Here is a 14,560-nt window from a genome sequence, read left to right as displayed (position 1 = left end):
GTGATCATGGCGGTGTCTTGACTGGGAAAGATTGAACACAGGAGGGTTGCCCACGCCGATGAACTGGTCATGCCATATCTCATGATTTTACTCCGAGGTCACGATTCTCGGTTCTTAACTACCTAGGTATTCCCCAGCCAACCTTTTCCCTCCTCCAGACCCCTTTAAATAGTCTTCATGAGGCATTGTTCTTCTTCCACTGGTCCAACCACTGCTCGATCCTTTCGACGTTGCTCTCCATCTCATCCGCGTCCACGCTCTGTAGCTCAACCACAATCTCCTCGTCATACGACTCCTTGGCCTCCTGCAACAACACCTCCATGATCTCCGAGTCCATGTTCTCTTGGAGTTTCGTCTCGGAGTATTTCCTGAACTCATGTTAACCACTTATTACTACACCTAATCTCTCTGATGTCATTATAGAGAAAGAAAGCGATTGGACTTACCTCGCCTTCAGGCGATCATATAGCGTTGCTGTATCCGCCCGTAGCACCACGACCAGGTCGATCCAGCTCTTGGGAAACAGGTCGCACGCGTGCCAGTCTATTATGCAGCCGCCCTGCTTGGCGTCTTCCTCGATGGCGTCGAGCAGCTATTATCGTCTCTTATTAGCATCGTCCACCTCAGCATCCATATCCACATGCATATACGCCAACAGTGCACTGAAACGGGGGGTCTGAACACAACCCGGAAAAAATGGAGTGGAAAAAAGGAAGAAAAGAAATTGGACGAGAGCAAGTCAATGAAATCCGTGAGTGGTGAGTGAATAATGAGTGTGATCCAGGAGAGAAACCAAACCACAAGAGAACAAAACCCACCTTATCCTCGTCCACAATCCAACTCTGGAACTCATCGTCCCAGCCCTCATGGCACTCGCGATCCTTGACCACCTCGTTGACTGAGATGTGCCTGAGACCTGTACGCTCGGCCAGCAGTTCGCTGTGAGTCGTCTTGCCGGTGCCGGGGGTGCCCGTGATGATGATGTTGGGGAGGCTGCGAGACATCCTCCTGGTTTTTCTTTTTCTTTTTCTGGTATTTCAGTCTTGATAATCCGAGTAACTGCTTTCCTCGTATATTTTTTCGCTGTTTTCTGGGTGGGGTGTTGTTGGCTCTTGAACAAGGGTGATGCGGGTGTAAGTGGTGAGTATGAGTGGTCTCTGTTTCGCCCAAAAATATTTTTACTGTTGCAATTTGGGGGAATGTGCGGCGCCAAAAATCCCCACTGTGTCACAACTTTTAACCTTGAGTTGGAGTAACAACAGAAGCAACCGGATACTCCTTCCTAAACTTGACTCTTTTTAAGTTAAGATAAAACGAGATTGTGTGTTATATCACTTACTTCAAGCTTGTCCGTTCGTCATTGTTACATTGGCCCATATCTCAACCCAAAGCCCGTGCCATCAAAGGCACCAATACCTTGTCTCTGGCTCATAACTCCATCACTCATCCATTCATCTAGCTTCGCTCTCTTTCCTAGCGTCTTCTAACCTTTTCACACCCCCAACCATGTATCCTACCTCACACCCAACCGACAGTTGTTATGCATAATTAAGGTAGGGACCACTTACCCCGTGCCTCTTCCTGCCGCTAAAACCGCCCACCAAATAAATCAACCATCTACCTGTACCATATGTCCATAGTACCGGCAGGTGAGCAGACGAGCAACCAAGCAATCGGGGAGCCCAGGGCAGAGAAGAAGAGTTGGGTGAGGGGAGACCAAACACAAACAACAGCAACAGCAGCAACATGTCTAATATCCATCCCCAAGCCAGTCAAAGGCGCATCACATCGTCCCGGGTTCGTAGATAAATCCCACAAGAGAGAAAGATGAAGAACGAAGAACGTCGATATAAAAAATTCCCGCTTTCCCATTCCTCACCCGCTCCCGTTCCCGCCCCCGCTCCTGTTCCTCAACCTTTTATACCCCTCTTTCATAGGACCGACATGACCATCACCACCATTCCCACTCCCACCCGCGCCATCTCCACCCCCGCCGTTCGATTCCCACGGCCCAAAAAGCATCGCAGCAGGCCTCTGCCTCGCTCTCTGCCTAGGCAGCACCAAGGATTCAGGGACGGGCAGAACGGGCGAGTCGGGCCGCGCATCAGCAGCGGCAGCAGCGGCAGCAGCAGTAGCAGCAGCAGCAGCAGAGGCCGCCGACTAAGCGGCGCTCGCAGCCATGCTCGCCGGGCGCGAGGCGAGTTCGGTCTGCTCGGGCTGCTCGGCCTGGTCGACCTGGGTCATGTCGCCGGCGCTCTGGCCGTCATCATCGTACGCGCCCTCGTCCTCGCCCTCCTCGCCCATCTCGGAGCCGTACTCGAGCTTCTCCTGCTGGGCGATGGCCTGCTGCGAGACGATCTCGGCGAGGCGCTTGAGGCGCGGGGTTTGTAGCCCTGTTTGGAGGGTGTTGTTAGCCGGGATCCGGGAACGGGGGGAGCCCGGTGTTGGGGGTAGCTTGATGTGGACTTACAAGATGGGGTATATGTCTCCAGAGCGGTGATGACTCTGGGCTCGGCGATCTCGTACGGCCCGCTGTCGTCCATATCGAGAGCCGGAAGCAGGAGGACATCGCTCTTCTCCGTCACCCGAGACGCGACCGCCTTCATGATGTCGCCGTTGATGGGCTGCTCGTAGTCGGCGACGAGGTATTGGTTCAGGAGTTTCTGAATCTGGTTGGGAGAGAGCCTGCGTACACACGGTTAGTGGCCGGCAATAAGGATGGGCAGTAAAAGGAAGACTCACATCCAGCAAATATCCTGAATGATCTCGATGTCGTTCAGGGTAGCCTTCTTGAGCTGGAGGAGCTTTGTTGCTTGCTAGTGTGAGAGTTAGCACCATTATCCTACCATTAAAACCGCAGGTTCACTCACCATCAGATGTTCAAGCTGGAGCGTGCCCTCAGGCATCTCGTGGCTCTTGCACCACTCCTCGATACGCGTGATGTTGTAATTGATCTGCAGGCCACGCTTCCACGAGAGGAAGTTGCGGCGCATCAGCAGGTCGTTGAAGGCCGTCACGCCGACGAGCTTGAGCAGCTCCGTGGTGGTCTGCATGATGATTGCGTCCTCGAGGTAATAACCCTTCATGGCGCGGAAGACGTTGTTGAGCAACGACAGCAGGTTGTCCATGCTGTATGCCGGCTGGCTGCTGCTCTGCAGGAGCTTGCCCAGGAACCTGGTGTTATCGGTCGTAACGAAACCTGGCAACGACTGGGACTCGATGATGGCGGGGATGACCATCTTGCTCAGCTTCCGCTTGAGCATCTTCATCCAGGTGTGGTAAATGTTGAACTCGAGGCTCTCCAGGTCGTGCTTGACGATCTCGAGCAGGCGGTCATACTCGTAGTTGTCCGACTTTTGCGCCTCGTACCAGTCCTCGGCCAGGAAGACGAACGAGAGCATCTCGTGCACGTTAGAAAGCCAGAAGGCGCCGTGGTTGATAGACTCGTCGTCGTCGTGTTGCATGACTTCCTGTTGGATGGACTGCATGACGTTGGCGAGGAAGCGCTCCGACTCCTTGACAAAGCCGTTGTTCCACATTTCTGACGTGACCAAGTTGATCAGGAACGACGGGAACAGGACCTCCTTGTCCGAAGGCGCCGGGTTGCCCGTGGGCGACGGGATCTTCAGGTTGCGGATGAGACCCAGAGTAACCTCCTGGTGAAGAGCGTCCTCGTCGGCAAGTAGAGACTCGAGCTCCAGCTCGATGCTGTCGACACCGGGGATGTACGTCGAGCCAGACATAGTGGTTTGGCGGTTTCCGCCGGGAACAGCCATGGAGACGGGGCGCGGGTTGTAGGTCGTGCTGTACCTATCAATCTCACGAACCTCGGCGCCCGCACTCCGCCGCTTGGGCTTCTTGGCCGCCACCAAGTTGATAAGGCCGGGCGGGGCGGCGGGGGCGGGTACGTGGCCGTTCGCAAGCTCGCCGTTGAGGGGAACAGCCCGCCGGGCCTGCTCGAGTGCTTCTTGGAGCTCAGCGAGCTGCTGCCGAAGCGAGTTCTTCTCGGCCTCTTGGCGTTGGCCCTCCTCGTGCGCAGTCCCGAGCTCCGAGTTCGTAGCACGCAAAGATTCCCGCAGCTGCCGCTCCTCGTCCTGCATTCTCTTGACGCTGGCCACCGACTCCTCGAAGCTCGCTTGGAGCTTCTTCATCTCGGCTTCCATCGCCTCAAGACGGGCAGCGGCGATACCGGCCTGGTTGGCCTCGGTTTGCAGCTCCTTGGTCCGCGCCTCGAGCGCATTGTGCCGGTTCCTCCAGATGGTGACCTGGCCTTCGTAGTTCTCCACCTGCGTCTTGAGCTCCTTGTTCTGGGCCTTCATGCTACCCAGAGACTGTGTCAGCTCCACTACCTTATTCTCGAGCTTGTACGAGATCTGTTTCAAGTCACGAGCCTCGGCACGGATGACCTTGTACTCCTTGCGAGCAGACTTGCCGCGCCACAAGCTCTGTGCGATGACGACCTTCCTGCGGTAGTCCCTCCATGCCCGGAGTTGCATCCTTGATCGCCAACTCCGCTGGATGATGAGGGCAGCGTTGCCCATGCGCGTCTCCATGATCTCCTTACGCCGCAGATAGCCCTTGAAGGCAGCCTGGGCGCGGACGATATCGCCCCTGACGCGAAGGAATTGCTTCCTCTGTTTGTGTCCGCGCCAGACTCGCTGGATCGAGGTGGCGGCCCTGACCGTCCGCATCTCCTGCGCCGATTTCCGAGCCTTGTAGGCCCTTGTAGTGGCCTGGAACGCGATGATGGAGGCCCGAGCATCCAAGTATTTCTTGCGGTAGTATTTGGCCTTCAGGTTCTTCTGGATCATGATGGCGCAATCGTTCAACCGGTTGGTGCGGAGGTTCTCCAGGAAAGCCAGCATGCCGGCACGGAAGAAAATCTTGGTCAGACCCAGCTGATACTTGTCCATGCCCTTGACCGTGCTAGCGCCGAGGGCTTTGGTTAATATCGCATTTGCCATTTCCCGGATCTCTGAAGTCCACTCTGTTGAGGGTACCAGCATGTAGTATCGCAGAGCAAACTCCTCGTAGGTCCACCTCGTAGGATAACCTGCGCAGCTGATGCGGACTGTTTCCAGTACACCGCAAGCACGGAGTTGGCTCAGCACCATGGGGCCTTCGAACTTCCAGGCCTCCTTGGCCTCGTTCGGCTTGATGCAACGGATGTAGTGCACATCAGTGCTGTTGATAGTGTTCATGAGCTCGATCAGCGAGGACTTGAAGATGCCACCGAGTGTCGGCTTGCGGTTAACAGCGACACCGATTCTCCTGCCCGCCGCCGGCTTCACCGCATTAGAGCTCGCTGACGCGACGTCCTTCTCCCGCACGGCCGACGCCGCTTCGAGCACGGCGCCGAGGAACTTGTTCGTCGAGGCGCGAAGGACAGCCATGTGCTCGTCCGGAACCGTATCACGGTTCTTTTCGATAAACCCGTCCGACTCGTACGTCACGTCGACAGCATAGTGACAGACGGTGAAGGACGATTTGCCGAACCTGGGCTTCTTGTAGAACTTGTGTTTGTCGGCGGCGTAGTTGTGGTGCAGCTTTGTCACGAACTGCTCGTCGGAGCCCATGGGCAGCCTAGATTCCTCGTCCAGCAGTGAGAGGATACCGAGTTTGCCCTCGATCAGATCGATACAGGGCTGGTTGTCGGCAAAATCGATGAAGGTCCAGTCGATCTGCTCCCTTAGGTACTCCTCCTGCTCGAGTTTGAACACGTGCTGGTTGAATTCTTGTTGCAGCTTCTCGTTGGCGTAGTTGATACAGAACTGTTCGAACGAGTTCTTGGCGAAATGCTCGAAACCGTAAATATCGAGCACACCGATGAACGAGGTGACCCTGTTGAGCACCTCCTCTGTCGCAAGACTCCGGTTGATGATCTCGACCAGCCAGTCAAACAGGCTCGAGTAGATGAACTTGGCAACGGAATCCCGGACGACGATGGCCTGCGCCTGTGTGAGGTTGGACGTGATCTTTTCACCGCGCGTGACGAGCTGCTTCTTAACAACCCATTTGGCGAACTCGGTGGCATCGATGCCGAGAATCTCGCAAGCTTTCACCAGGGCTGGCTCAGTGGCCGCGAGCACGCTATCATTCCGCATTGCGCCAATCTTGACGTTGCCCAAATGCAGCAGACCGGCGAGCAACTTGAAGATATCGGCCTGGTTCGCGTCGCTCACGCCGATTGTCTTGAGAGACTGCTTGGTCGCAACAAACTCGGCCTTGTCGTCCACACCGTCGATGGTCGGCATGTTGCCCTGGTTCAGGTACTCGAACTGCTCAACCGGCAGCAGGCCCAACTCCTGACGCTCCTTGTCTGACACGCCGGCCACCAGCTGGTAAAAGATATGGTAGTTCCTCTCCTTAAGCGGCTGAAATACCAATCTTGACCGTTCCAGCAGATACGTCCTGATCTTGGCGCCGATGATGTTGGTCCCTTTGTCAAACATGATTTCGATATACTTGCCGAAACGTGACGAGTTGTCGTTCCTGGTCGTCTTTGCGTTTCCGAAAGCTTCCATGATGGGATTTGTGGCGAGGATGGCCTCTTCTGTCTTGCTCATGGCCTCGGGCCCCCTCTTGGCCCTTGAACCCGGGCTGTCGGGCGATTCTCTTGTCGCGAAGTATCTCATAATGTACTTGGCGCTGACCGTCTTGCCGGCACCGGACTCGCCCGAAACAACAACGGTCTGGTTCTTGCCATCTCGCAACATGTCCCTGTGGGATGGTCAGCAAAAGCCCCCAGACCCGTATCCAGAGCCCGCGGCCGGCGCAGAACCATACATGAAGGCCTCCTCGGCAATGGCGAAAAGATGGGGCGCTTGTGTAGCCCTCTGCTTCCCGGCATATACCTGGACCATGCCCGGAACATAGAGCGAGTCGACCCGAGCGAACGGGTTGGTTGCTATTAGCACGATACCTGAGTATGTGTATATTTCTTTCTGGAGGTATCGGAGGCGGATGGCCTGCAGGACTAGTCGGCGCCGGGCTTGTCAGCATCTTGTGTGTCCCAACAACCGAGCAAGGATGGGTTTGGTCTACCGGCAGGCTCGTTGAGGTGCGAGAGGTTTGTGAGATCATCGCTAGCTTCGAGCATGGTCGGGTTCATGAGCGGCGGCAGCGACGGGGCGTTCCCAGACTGGAGAGCCTCCAAGGAGATCTCCAGCTTCTTGGTCTACAGCATGGGAGAGAGAGGCCCGGTCAACGATCTGAACAGGCGCGGCGCCAAACACGGAATGCGTACCTCGCCATTTTCTAGCTGGAACTCAAGCAAGACTTTTGAACCGTCTACCGACTTCTTGATGACCTCGGACGCAACCCAGCCGTCGGTCGCGTCGGGCTGCCACGCTCTGGTGCCGACATCATAGCTCTCCGACATTGGATGCGATTGGGGGGGTTGCAGTAGGACAGGCGGTGGAGGAGGAGAGAATTTGTGGGGTTGATGGCTTCAAGAGCCAGCTGTCGTCGTGGTCGGCCAGCAGAAGGTCGGCGCTGTGGTCAGGAATGCGAAGGGGATCGCAGTCTGTCGGACGGCGGTGCAGCTGGAAGATGCAGAATGCGGGATGGGGATGGGGATAGGTGGATGCGCTGGTTGCTTGGGGAAGGCATTCATGAAAGGGTAGGTAACGTTATGGTAACAATGTAAGTTTCGGCGGTAAAGAATCTCCGCTCTTATGCGGTAGCTTGCGGGACGGCGTTGCCGATGTCAAACAACGCCAGGAACGTGCGTGGTTGGGATCGGAACGAGTACGAAGCGAATGGAGCAGTCGAAAAAAAAAATGACAGAATATCGGGAAGGCCGTTGTTCAAGCTCAGGGGTTGGGAAAAAAAAGAGATGCCATGGGTGTGCTGTAAGTTGAGCGTTGATAGGTGAGCTGGGCGTAACAATCCGTAAAGCGGGTGCAAAGCACAGACTCTGGGGGTTGGGTTACAGCGGACTGGACAAGGTGGAGGTTGAACGGGTGTGAGCACCCGACGCAACTCAGCCGATGTGCTGCAACGTTGAACCTGAAGTTGGGCGATGTCTGTTGGGCGACAGGGTAACAGAGCAACTTTGCCGTTGAAACATCTGCAAGCCAACGGAACGGCAATGCAGGATTTCCCGGTTGGCTTGTGGTCTTTGAGCACAGCATGGAAGAGTTGCCCTCAGATCATTGACCACCCGTCTTCATAATCCTTGACTCTCTGAGTTATGCACTCACTACACCGATTCCCTGGGCTCCACGAATCACCTGCACCTCGATCCTTTCTCTCCCTTCGCAAGCTGAGGAGGGGGGCCTTTCTAGTTTCTACACATGAAGAGAAAGTGGTATCAAAGTCGGACTTCTTTCTTTACACAGTAACAACCCGCTAACGAAAGCAAACAAAAAACCACAGAATCCATGAAAGATTCAAGAGCGGGGGTTGAGAAGCAGGGGTCTGTAATAGTGGGGCTCCCTCCACTTTGATCCCCAACCATGTGGGAATTGCTCACCGCCCAGCAAATCGACATCCCACCATTTGCCAAGACCGTTCGTTTGCACTGAACTTTGGACACCCCTGGAGTTCGCAGCATTTCCTCCCTCCAGGACTGTGTACACAGCGTCGACCAAAAAAGAAAGAGCAAAAACGGCTACACCAATTTCTACCTACACCGGGTTACTCAACTCTATACTTTTGACATCTCCGGCAGAATGGGTGTTCTCGCGTGTCTGCAAGCCCCTGAAAATCTCCACCGAACCGGGGAATTCTCTGTCGCCGTTTCAGGTGCAGCACGTCCCCTTCCGTCTTCGGGCCGAGAAAACATGGGGAGAGCAACGACGCGATTCAGGTTCACCAAACTGGGACTCGGGGTCACTTCCGAAAAATATATATATTTTGCCCAGTTCCCGTTATATGCAAAATGCTGCCGGATGGCTGCGCCAGGTTTTACCGTCTGCTCAGGCAGAGAGCATGGTTCTATGTTGAAGCAAAACAGACAAGCCGAACAATGTTGAAATTCCCCGTCCATTCCCAGGACACCGAACAACACCGACTGGTCAGCTCACAATGTAGTCATTTCCGAAGCTCCATATACTCCCGGTCCTCTCTCTGTATCTCTCGCGCCGGGCCTGTCTTCTAGTACAGAACCCGCGTCATGATGCGCGAGGTGAGCGAGTCCAGGCTGTCACGGATGTCCTTGATATCCTGGGTCTTGACATCACTAACGTCAGCCATCAGATAGGCGATGTCGCCCTTGCTGTCCGAGATTTGCTTGTCGACGTTGTGCTCGGCCAGGATCTCGTTGACCTTGCGCAGAACGCCGGGGACGTTGCGGTGGATGTAGATGACGCGCGCGTGCTCGTGCTCGTCGAGCGTGATGGAGCGCATCGTCACCTCGGGCAGGTTGACGCTGGCTAGCGTGATGCCCTGGTTAATGTAGCGCACCAGCGAGTCGGCCACCTCGACGCCGATCGCCCGCTGCGCTTCCTCGGTGCTGCCGCCGATGTGCGGCGTGAGGATGATGTTGTTGAGCCCCCGCAGGTCCTCGGCCCACGTGTTAAGGTTGTTGACAAAGTAGTCGCCGTTGGCCGCCGGCTCGTGGGGGTACACGTCCAGCGCCGCGCCCGCCACCTTGCCCGCGCGCATCGCCTTGATCAGGGCCGGGATGTCCACTACGGTGCCGCGGCTGGCGTTGATGAGGTACGAGCCCGACTTCATGCTCTCGAATTCCTTAGTCGAAATGAGGTTCTTGGTCTCGGGCGTCTCCGGGACGTGGAGAGTCACGAAATCGGCCTCTTCCAGGAGTTTCTCGAGAGTCGGTACTTGACGGGCCGAGCCAATGGCCATCAGGGTGAGAATGTCGTAGTAGATGACCGACATGCCCATGGCCTCGGCCAGGACCGACAGCTGAGAGCCAATGTGCCCGTAACCGACGATGCCGAGCGTCTTGCCGCGAATCTCCCAGCACTTGGCGCTCACCTTGTTCCAGGTGCCGCGGTGCATCTCCAGCGAGCGATCACCCAGCTGGCGGGCAAGCGTGATGATCTCGGCGATGACCAGCTCAGCAACGCTGCGCGAGTTGGCAAAGGGCGAGTTGAAGACGGCAATACCATGCTTGGCCGCATAGTCCAGGTCTACCTGGTTTGTCCCGATGCAGAAGCAGCCGACGACGAGGAGGTTCTTGGCCTCTTGGAGGACCTTGGCTGTGAGTTTTGTCTTTGACCGGATGCCAATGACGTGTACTTCCCTGCGTAGGTGTCAGATTTAGCGGTCTACTTCAGGGGCAAAACCCAGCTCCGAAGACGGAAGGGAAAAGGCTCACCTAATCTTCTCAATGAGCTGGTCCTCCGGCAACGAAGTCTTGAGGAACTCGACCTGGTAGCCCTGAGCCGTGAGGATATCCCTTCCGGTCTGGTTCACATTCTCCAAAAGCAGGATCTTGATGTCCTCGGCGTTAAAGGGTTTGAGCTGCTTGGCCGTAACGGCGGCTCTGGTAGGGAGAGACCCCGCCATAAAACTGCCCTGGCTTGCTGGAGGTGAATGAAAGGTTGCCGCGGGGGATGCTTCAAGGCTGTATGAAACGGCGTTGCCGAGCGAGGAACGTGCAATATCTCTTGGGGTCGTCATGGTGAAGAATCCGGAACTGAATGATGAGGAAGTAGGGGATGTTTTATATTCACTCTCTCGCTGAGCCGATGTGTCAAAGGCTGTGGTGGATGCTGGTCACAGACGACCCCACGGTGGGATGTTATGGTGGGGTTATGGTTTTATAGCGGGGTTGAGTCACTGCAAGGAAAATCTTTCTGGATGACGGAATTCCATTAGTTACAGGCCGCTGACTCCTCTCATCCATCTCACCTAGCGCTTCCATGCTATTATTAACCGCCATTGTCTTTTTACCGCTCTCCTAGCCTCGGATGTGGGTGGCAACTAACTTACTGGCTCATTGCCTTCCCTGATCCGGGCCTCCCTAGCGTCGAGTTTATTCATGAAGTGACTCAAGTTTGACATTGAGATGCTGAAAGGAGGCACCTAGGTAGTTGTAAGGGATATCCATGGCTACCTTGGTACCTCGCCTATTCTAGGAATCCTGAATATTGACAGGGGAGGGAACCGTTGCTCAATGTGTCACCTGTTGTGCAATTACTGTGTATATCCCACTTCTTGGGGTGCTCGGCTACGCGTTTTCCCTTTTGTTAGGTTCCAGGTTACACATTTCTCCGGGAAGGCTCCGAACCGGAGCACTGGGTTCACCGATTCCGGAGTCACACTGTCATTTCACATGCAACGCTCAAGGGTACCTGAGGTTAGACTCATGCAATGCACTGCTCTGAATACCGCGATCAAATATTCAGCACTGCTACCTCTGTTCCCATTGCCGAGACTTCCCACCAAGCAGACACTTGTCATGCCCATGTGCGGTCCCCTTTTTAGTACCGTCTATGCCGTTGCTGGGAAAATTGCCAAGCAGGCCGCAAAGTCAAACTCCCTCGGATAGCTTTGATATGGAAAACAACCAAACTTTGATGCAAGCGGGCAGGTTCCGACGTCCTCCTCATATTAGGATCTGTTCCCCCCCTAGCTACGTGTACAGCATGGCATCTGCATCAAAGCCGGATCCCGTCCCCGATGTGCCGTGTGCAATGGGGGGATCATGTGGAATGAGGCCCAAATAACGGGCCCGCGGGCTCGACGCCTCGATTAAGAACAACGGTGGATCATCGTGATGGAGAGGTGACCGTTTAGCTCTGCTTGCACTCGGCAGTCTCCTGCTTGGGCTTGGTGCCATCGTCCTGAATAGAGTTAGTACGCGAGTGTTCGGGTTAGATTCGGATGCTCTCACCTCTTCCTCTTCAGACTCCTCCTCGTCGTCGTGGTCGTCGCTGGCATCATCGTCATCGTCATCCTCGTCGTCCTCCTCATCAAAGTCCTCCAGGTCATCCTCATCAAGCTCCTCGAAAGCAAGCGCCTCGCCCGTGAACCAGTCGATTGCCCGGGGGATGAGCTTCTCCTTGATGTCCTCTCCGAGCTGGTAGTCAAGCTCCAGACGCTCCTCAATGTCGGAGGCGGCATCGTCATCCTCCTCGTTCGGAGCCTTGGGGGGCGAGAAGAAGTTGAAGAAGGACTCGGTGGGCACGGTCTTCTTGACAATGCGGGTCTGCTTGGTGGCTTGTGTTTGTTAGTGGATTGTGTTTTTGTGTGAATGGCTGTGAATGGCTTGGCAACCAACACTTACTCTTGTTACGCTGCTTCTTCTGCTCGATGCGAACGGTCAAGTCCTGGCCAGCCTTCCAGTCGATCTTGTCACCATCGGCGTGATCGTAGATAAAGTCGCCACCATAGCCGCTCTCGTTTTGGTAGTAGTAGGTCTTGGTGATGATCTTGTTGGTGAAGTACTCGTTCTCGGCGAACTCAAAGATGAGGCGGAAACCGGGCTTGTCGAGGTACTCCATCCGAATGTCGATCAGGGACTTGAGGGCACCCTCGTCGCGATCGGTAATCATCTCAGCCAGGGAGATCTGGTTCTTCATGGCCGAGAGCCAGAACTCGGGAATACCCGAAACCTTTTCGGCGTTCTCGGCAGGCTTCTCCTCCTTGATGGCAGCGCCCTCCTCCTCTTCCTCATCCTCCTCACCAGCTTCGACCTGGACGTCGGTGGGCTCGGTCTTGCCATTTACGATGGCGGAACGCTGCTCGTACAGAGGGGTGAACTTGGCAAAATACTTCTTCTCGAGATGCAAGACCTCCTCTTGGAACTCGGCCTCGAGCTTGGAGTGATCCTTCTGGATGCCCTTCAGGCCAGAGACACGGCGCTTGACCTCGGTAGGGAGTGACTCGATGTACCCGGACGACCGACCGACAAGGGAGCCGAGGCGGCCCTGGATCAGCGATACAAGGCGGGGGTCTTTGGCAAAGATGGAGGCGGCGGTAAGTTCCTCTGTGTTATCGAGCGGTCAGTGCGTGAACACCAGGTGGGTTAGGTTGGGCAGCAGACAGCTGCTAGCGACTAACCTTCTTTGATGCTGGAAATACCCGGTTGCTGGGCATGCGACGAGATGGGGGCAGCATTTGCCGGCGTGTTCTGGGGGGTACTGAAATGAACCTAGGTCAGCATCGTGTTTATCAAGGGCGGCAGCGTGCGTCGAGTGACGTTTTCAGGCTGTCGCTGCCAAGCGGGGACGTACGGAGCAGCGGGGTCGGGCCGCTTGTTCTTGATGGGCTCGGCCATGGCGACGATTATTCTGTCGATAAGGTGATGGTTTCTGGGGTGGACGGGGTGTGAATTTGGATACGACAAAGTCGATCGGCGGCGGGGATGCGGAGGGAGAAGTTGTAAAAATTCAGAAATGATGGAGTGACCGTGGCTTCCCTTGTGTTAAGAAATGTTGAGGGAGGGGAAAAGCTGCGCTGGGGCGTTCTAAGAAAATTTGCGGGGCAGTGGCTTGTGCAAGACGCTCGAGGCAGCATGGGTCCCTTCCGCCCGGAACTTTTCTTGCTGAAGGTCGTTACACTCTCGGTGAATCTTCGATGGCAACATGTGCCAACACCTCCCGTCCTATCCTTCCCAAGGCCAGGCCAGGCCTTTTTGTGCCTCAACCCAGGTCACATCCGATGAACCCATCCACCACAATTCAAGTTGACGTGGCACTCCTGTCCTCACAATTTCCTCCTCTTTTCCACCTAATCGGTTACCTAGACTGGAAATGTCGAGGATAACCAACCCTTCACCGCTCTACAACTGCTTGGTCATGGCAAGGTTGCGAGCCATCGAGGTTTGGCACCCACTCGAACCGTGAAAGTTTCAGGGATCAGCGATTTTCCCTTGCCTTTGGTCCCACCTGTCATGGATGCCTTTTTGAACCTCCAGGCCTCTTGGTGCTTGGGCCTCGAACACCCGCACACCCGCTATCAAATCCTTGGCACAAAAGACTGGGTCTTTTGTTCGCCTTGAGGACCATTCGGATGCCGGACTGGAGGCCACATGGGTGAAGCCTGCCCGGACAGCAGCGAACATGCACAGGAGTGAGAGGCCGAGTAGAGGCCGTTATCTGCGATGCTGCCTCTCCATTTGCGTCACGACTGCACTTACCCTATGGGCACAAAAGCCGGACTTAAGGTCTAATCTGTAGATGTCGCCCAAATGCCCGGCAACTGAAGGAATAAAATGACCGGAAGCCCAAAGAAAAGAAAGGTATTCGCTCCATTTATTTTATTTTATTTCTTTTCTTTACTTCTTGTATTTGTTTCTCTTTTGTTTGATTTCTTACCTTCGTTTCGAGTTCCGCTTTTTTTGGCCAGAGGGTGGACACTGGACGGTTGGGCTGTGATGACAACTTGGGGGTGTCGAGGACGCCCGGGTGTTATCTTGCTCTTCTGGGTCGAGTCCCAGTCTGGTCCTTGTGGGTGTAGTATAAGTTGGACTTTTCCGTCTCGACGTCGTCGGAGGCGAGCTTCTGAAGCTCGAACTTGGAGATCTCCTTGAGAAAACGCTGCTTTGTGTGGCCGACATGCCCCATATTACCACGATCGCACTCGAACCCAATGTGTGGGGGTTTGGTGCCGAATCGGCAATCTCCCAAGGCGCCGGGCCGCCAAG

At 55.3% G+C, this 14,560-nt stretch overlaps 4 protein-coding genes across 4 annotated transcripts; all 4 read right to left on the bottom strand.

Moving 5' to 3' along the window:
* Positions 1-61: 61 nt before the first annotated feature.
* Positions 62-1,287, bottom strand: B0H64DRAFT_392410 (AAA domain-containing protein). The gene is made up of 3 exons (XM_062803549.1): positions 819-1,287; positions 447-592; positions 62-368 (listed from the first exon to the last, which is right to left on the bottom strand). Exons 1-3 carry the CDS (start codon positions 1,002-1,004, stop codon positions 176-178), a joined length of 525 nt encoding a protein of 174 aa, XP_062661061.1. The 5' UTR covers positions 1,005-1,287; the 3' UTR covers positions 62-175.
* Positions 1,288-2,016: 729 nt separating this feature from the next.
* On the bottom strand, positions 2,017-7,527 carry B0H64DRAFT_126302 (P-loop containing nucleoside triphosphate hydrolase protein). The gene is made up of 7 exons (XM_062798053.1): positions 7,247-7,527; positions 7,045-7,177; positions 6,787-6,976; positions 2,871-6,720; positions 2,743-2,816; positions 2,471-2,685; positions 2,017-2,393 (listed from the first exon to the last, which is right to left on the bottom strand). Exons 1-7 carry the CDS (start codon positions 7,379-7,381, stop codon positions 2,161-2,163), a joined length of 4,830 nt encoding a protein of 1,609 aa, XP_062661060.1. The 5' UTR covers positions 7,382-7,527; the 3' UTR covers positions 2,017-2,160.
* A 1,511-nt stretch (positions 7,528-9,038) lies between these two features.
* B0H64DRAFT_126199 (uncharacterized protein) lies at positions 9,039-10,797 on the bottom strand. Its single transcript, XM_062798052.1, has 2 exons — positions 10,286-10,797; positions 9,039-10,210 (listed from the first exon to the last, which is right to left on the bottom strand). Exons 1-2 carry the CDS (start codon positions 10,588-10,590, stop codon positions 9,100-9,102), a joined length of 1,416 nt encoding a protein of 471 aa, XP_062661059.1. The 5' UTR covers positions 10,591-10,797; the 3' UTR covers positions 9,039-9,099.
* A 786-nt stretch (positions 10,798-11,583) lies between these two features.
* Positions 11,584-13,341, bottom strand: B0H64DRAFT_126139 (uncharacterized protein). The gene is made up of 5 exons (XM_062798051.1): positions 13,149-13,341; positions 12,976-13,055; positions 12,200-12,901; positions 11,807-12,132; positions 11,584-11,756 (listed from the first exon to the last, which is right to left on the bottom strand). The coding sequence occupies exons 1-5, from the start codon at positions 13,190-13,192 to the stop codon at positions 11,706-11,708; spliced, it is 1,203 nt and encodes a 400-aa protein (XP_062661058.1). The 5' UTR covers positions 13,193-13,341; the 3' UTR covers positions 11,584-11,705.
* Positions 13,342-14,560: the final 1,219 nt, after the last annotated feature.

The sequence above is a fragment of the Chaetomium fimeti genome (assembly GCF_033439085.1).
Source record: "Chaetomium fimeti strain CBS 168.71 chromosome Unknown B0H64scaffold_3, whole genome shotgun sequence".
NCBI classification, from domain to species: Eukaryota; Fungi; Ascomycota; class Sordariomycetes; order Sordariales; family Chaetomiaceae; genus Chaetomium; species Chaetomium fimeti.
This window is presented reverse-complemented; position numbering and strand designations above follow the sequence as displayed.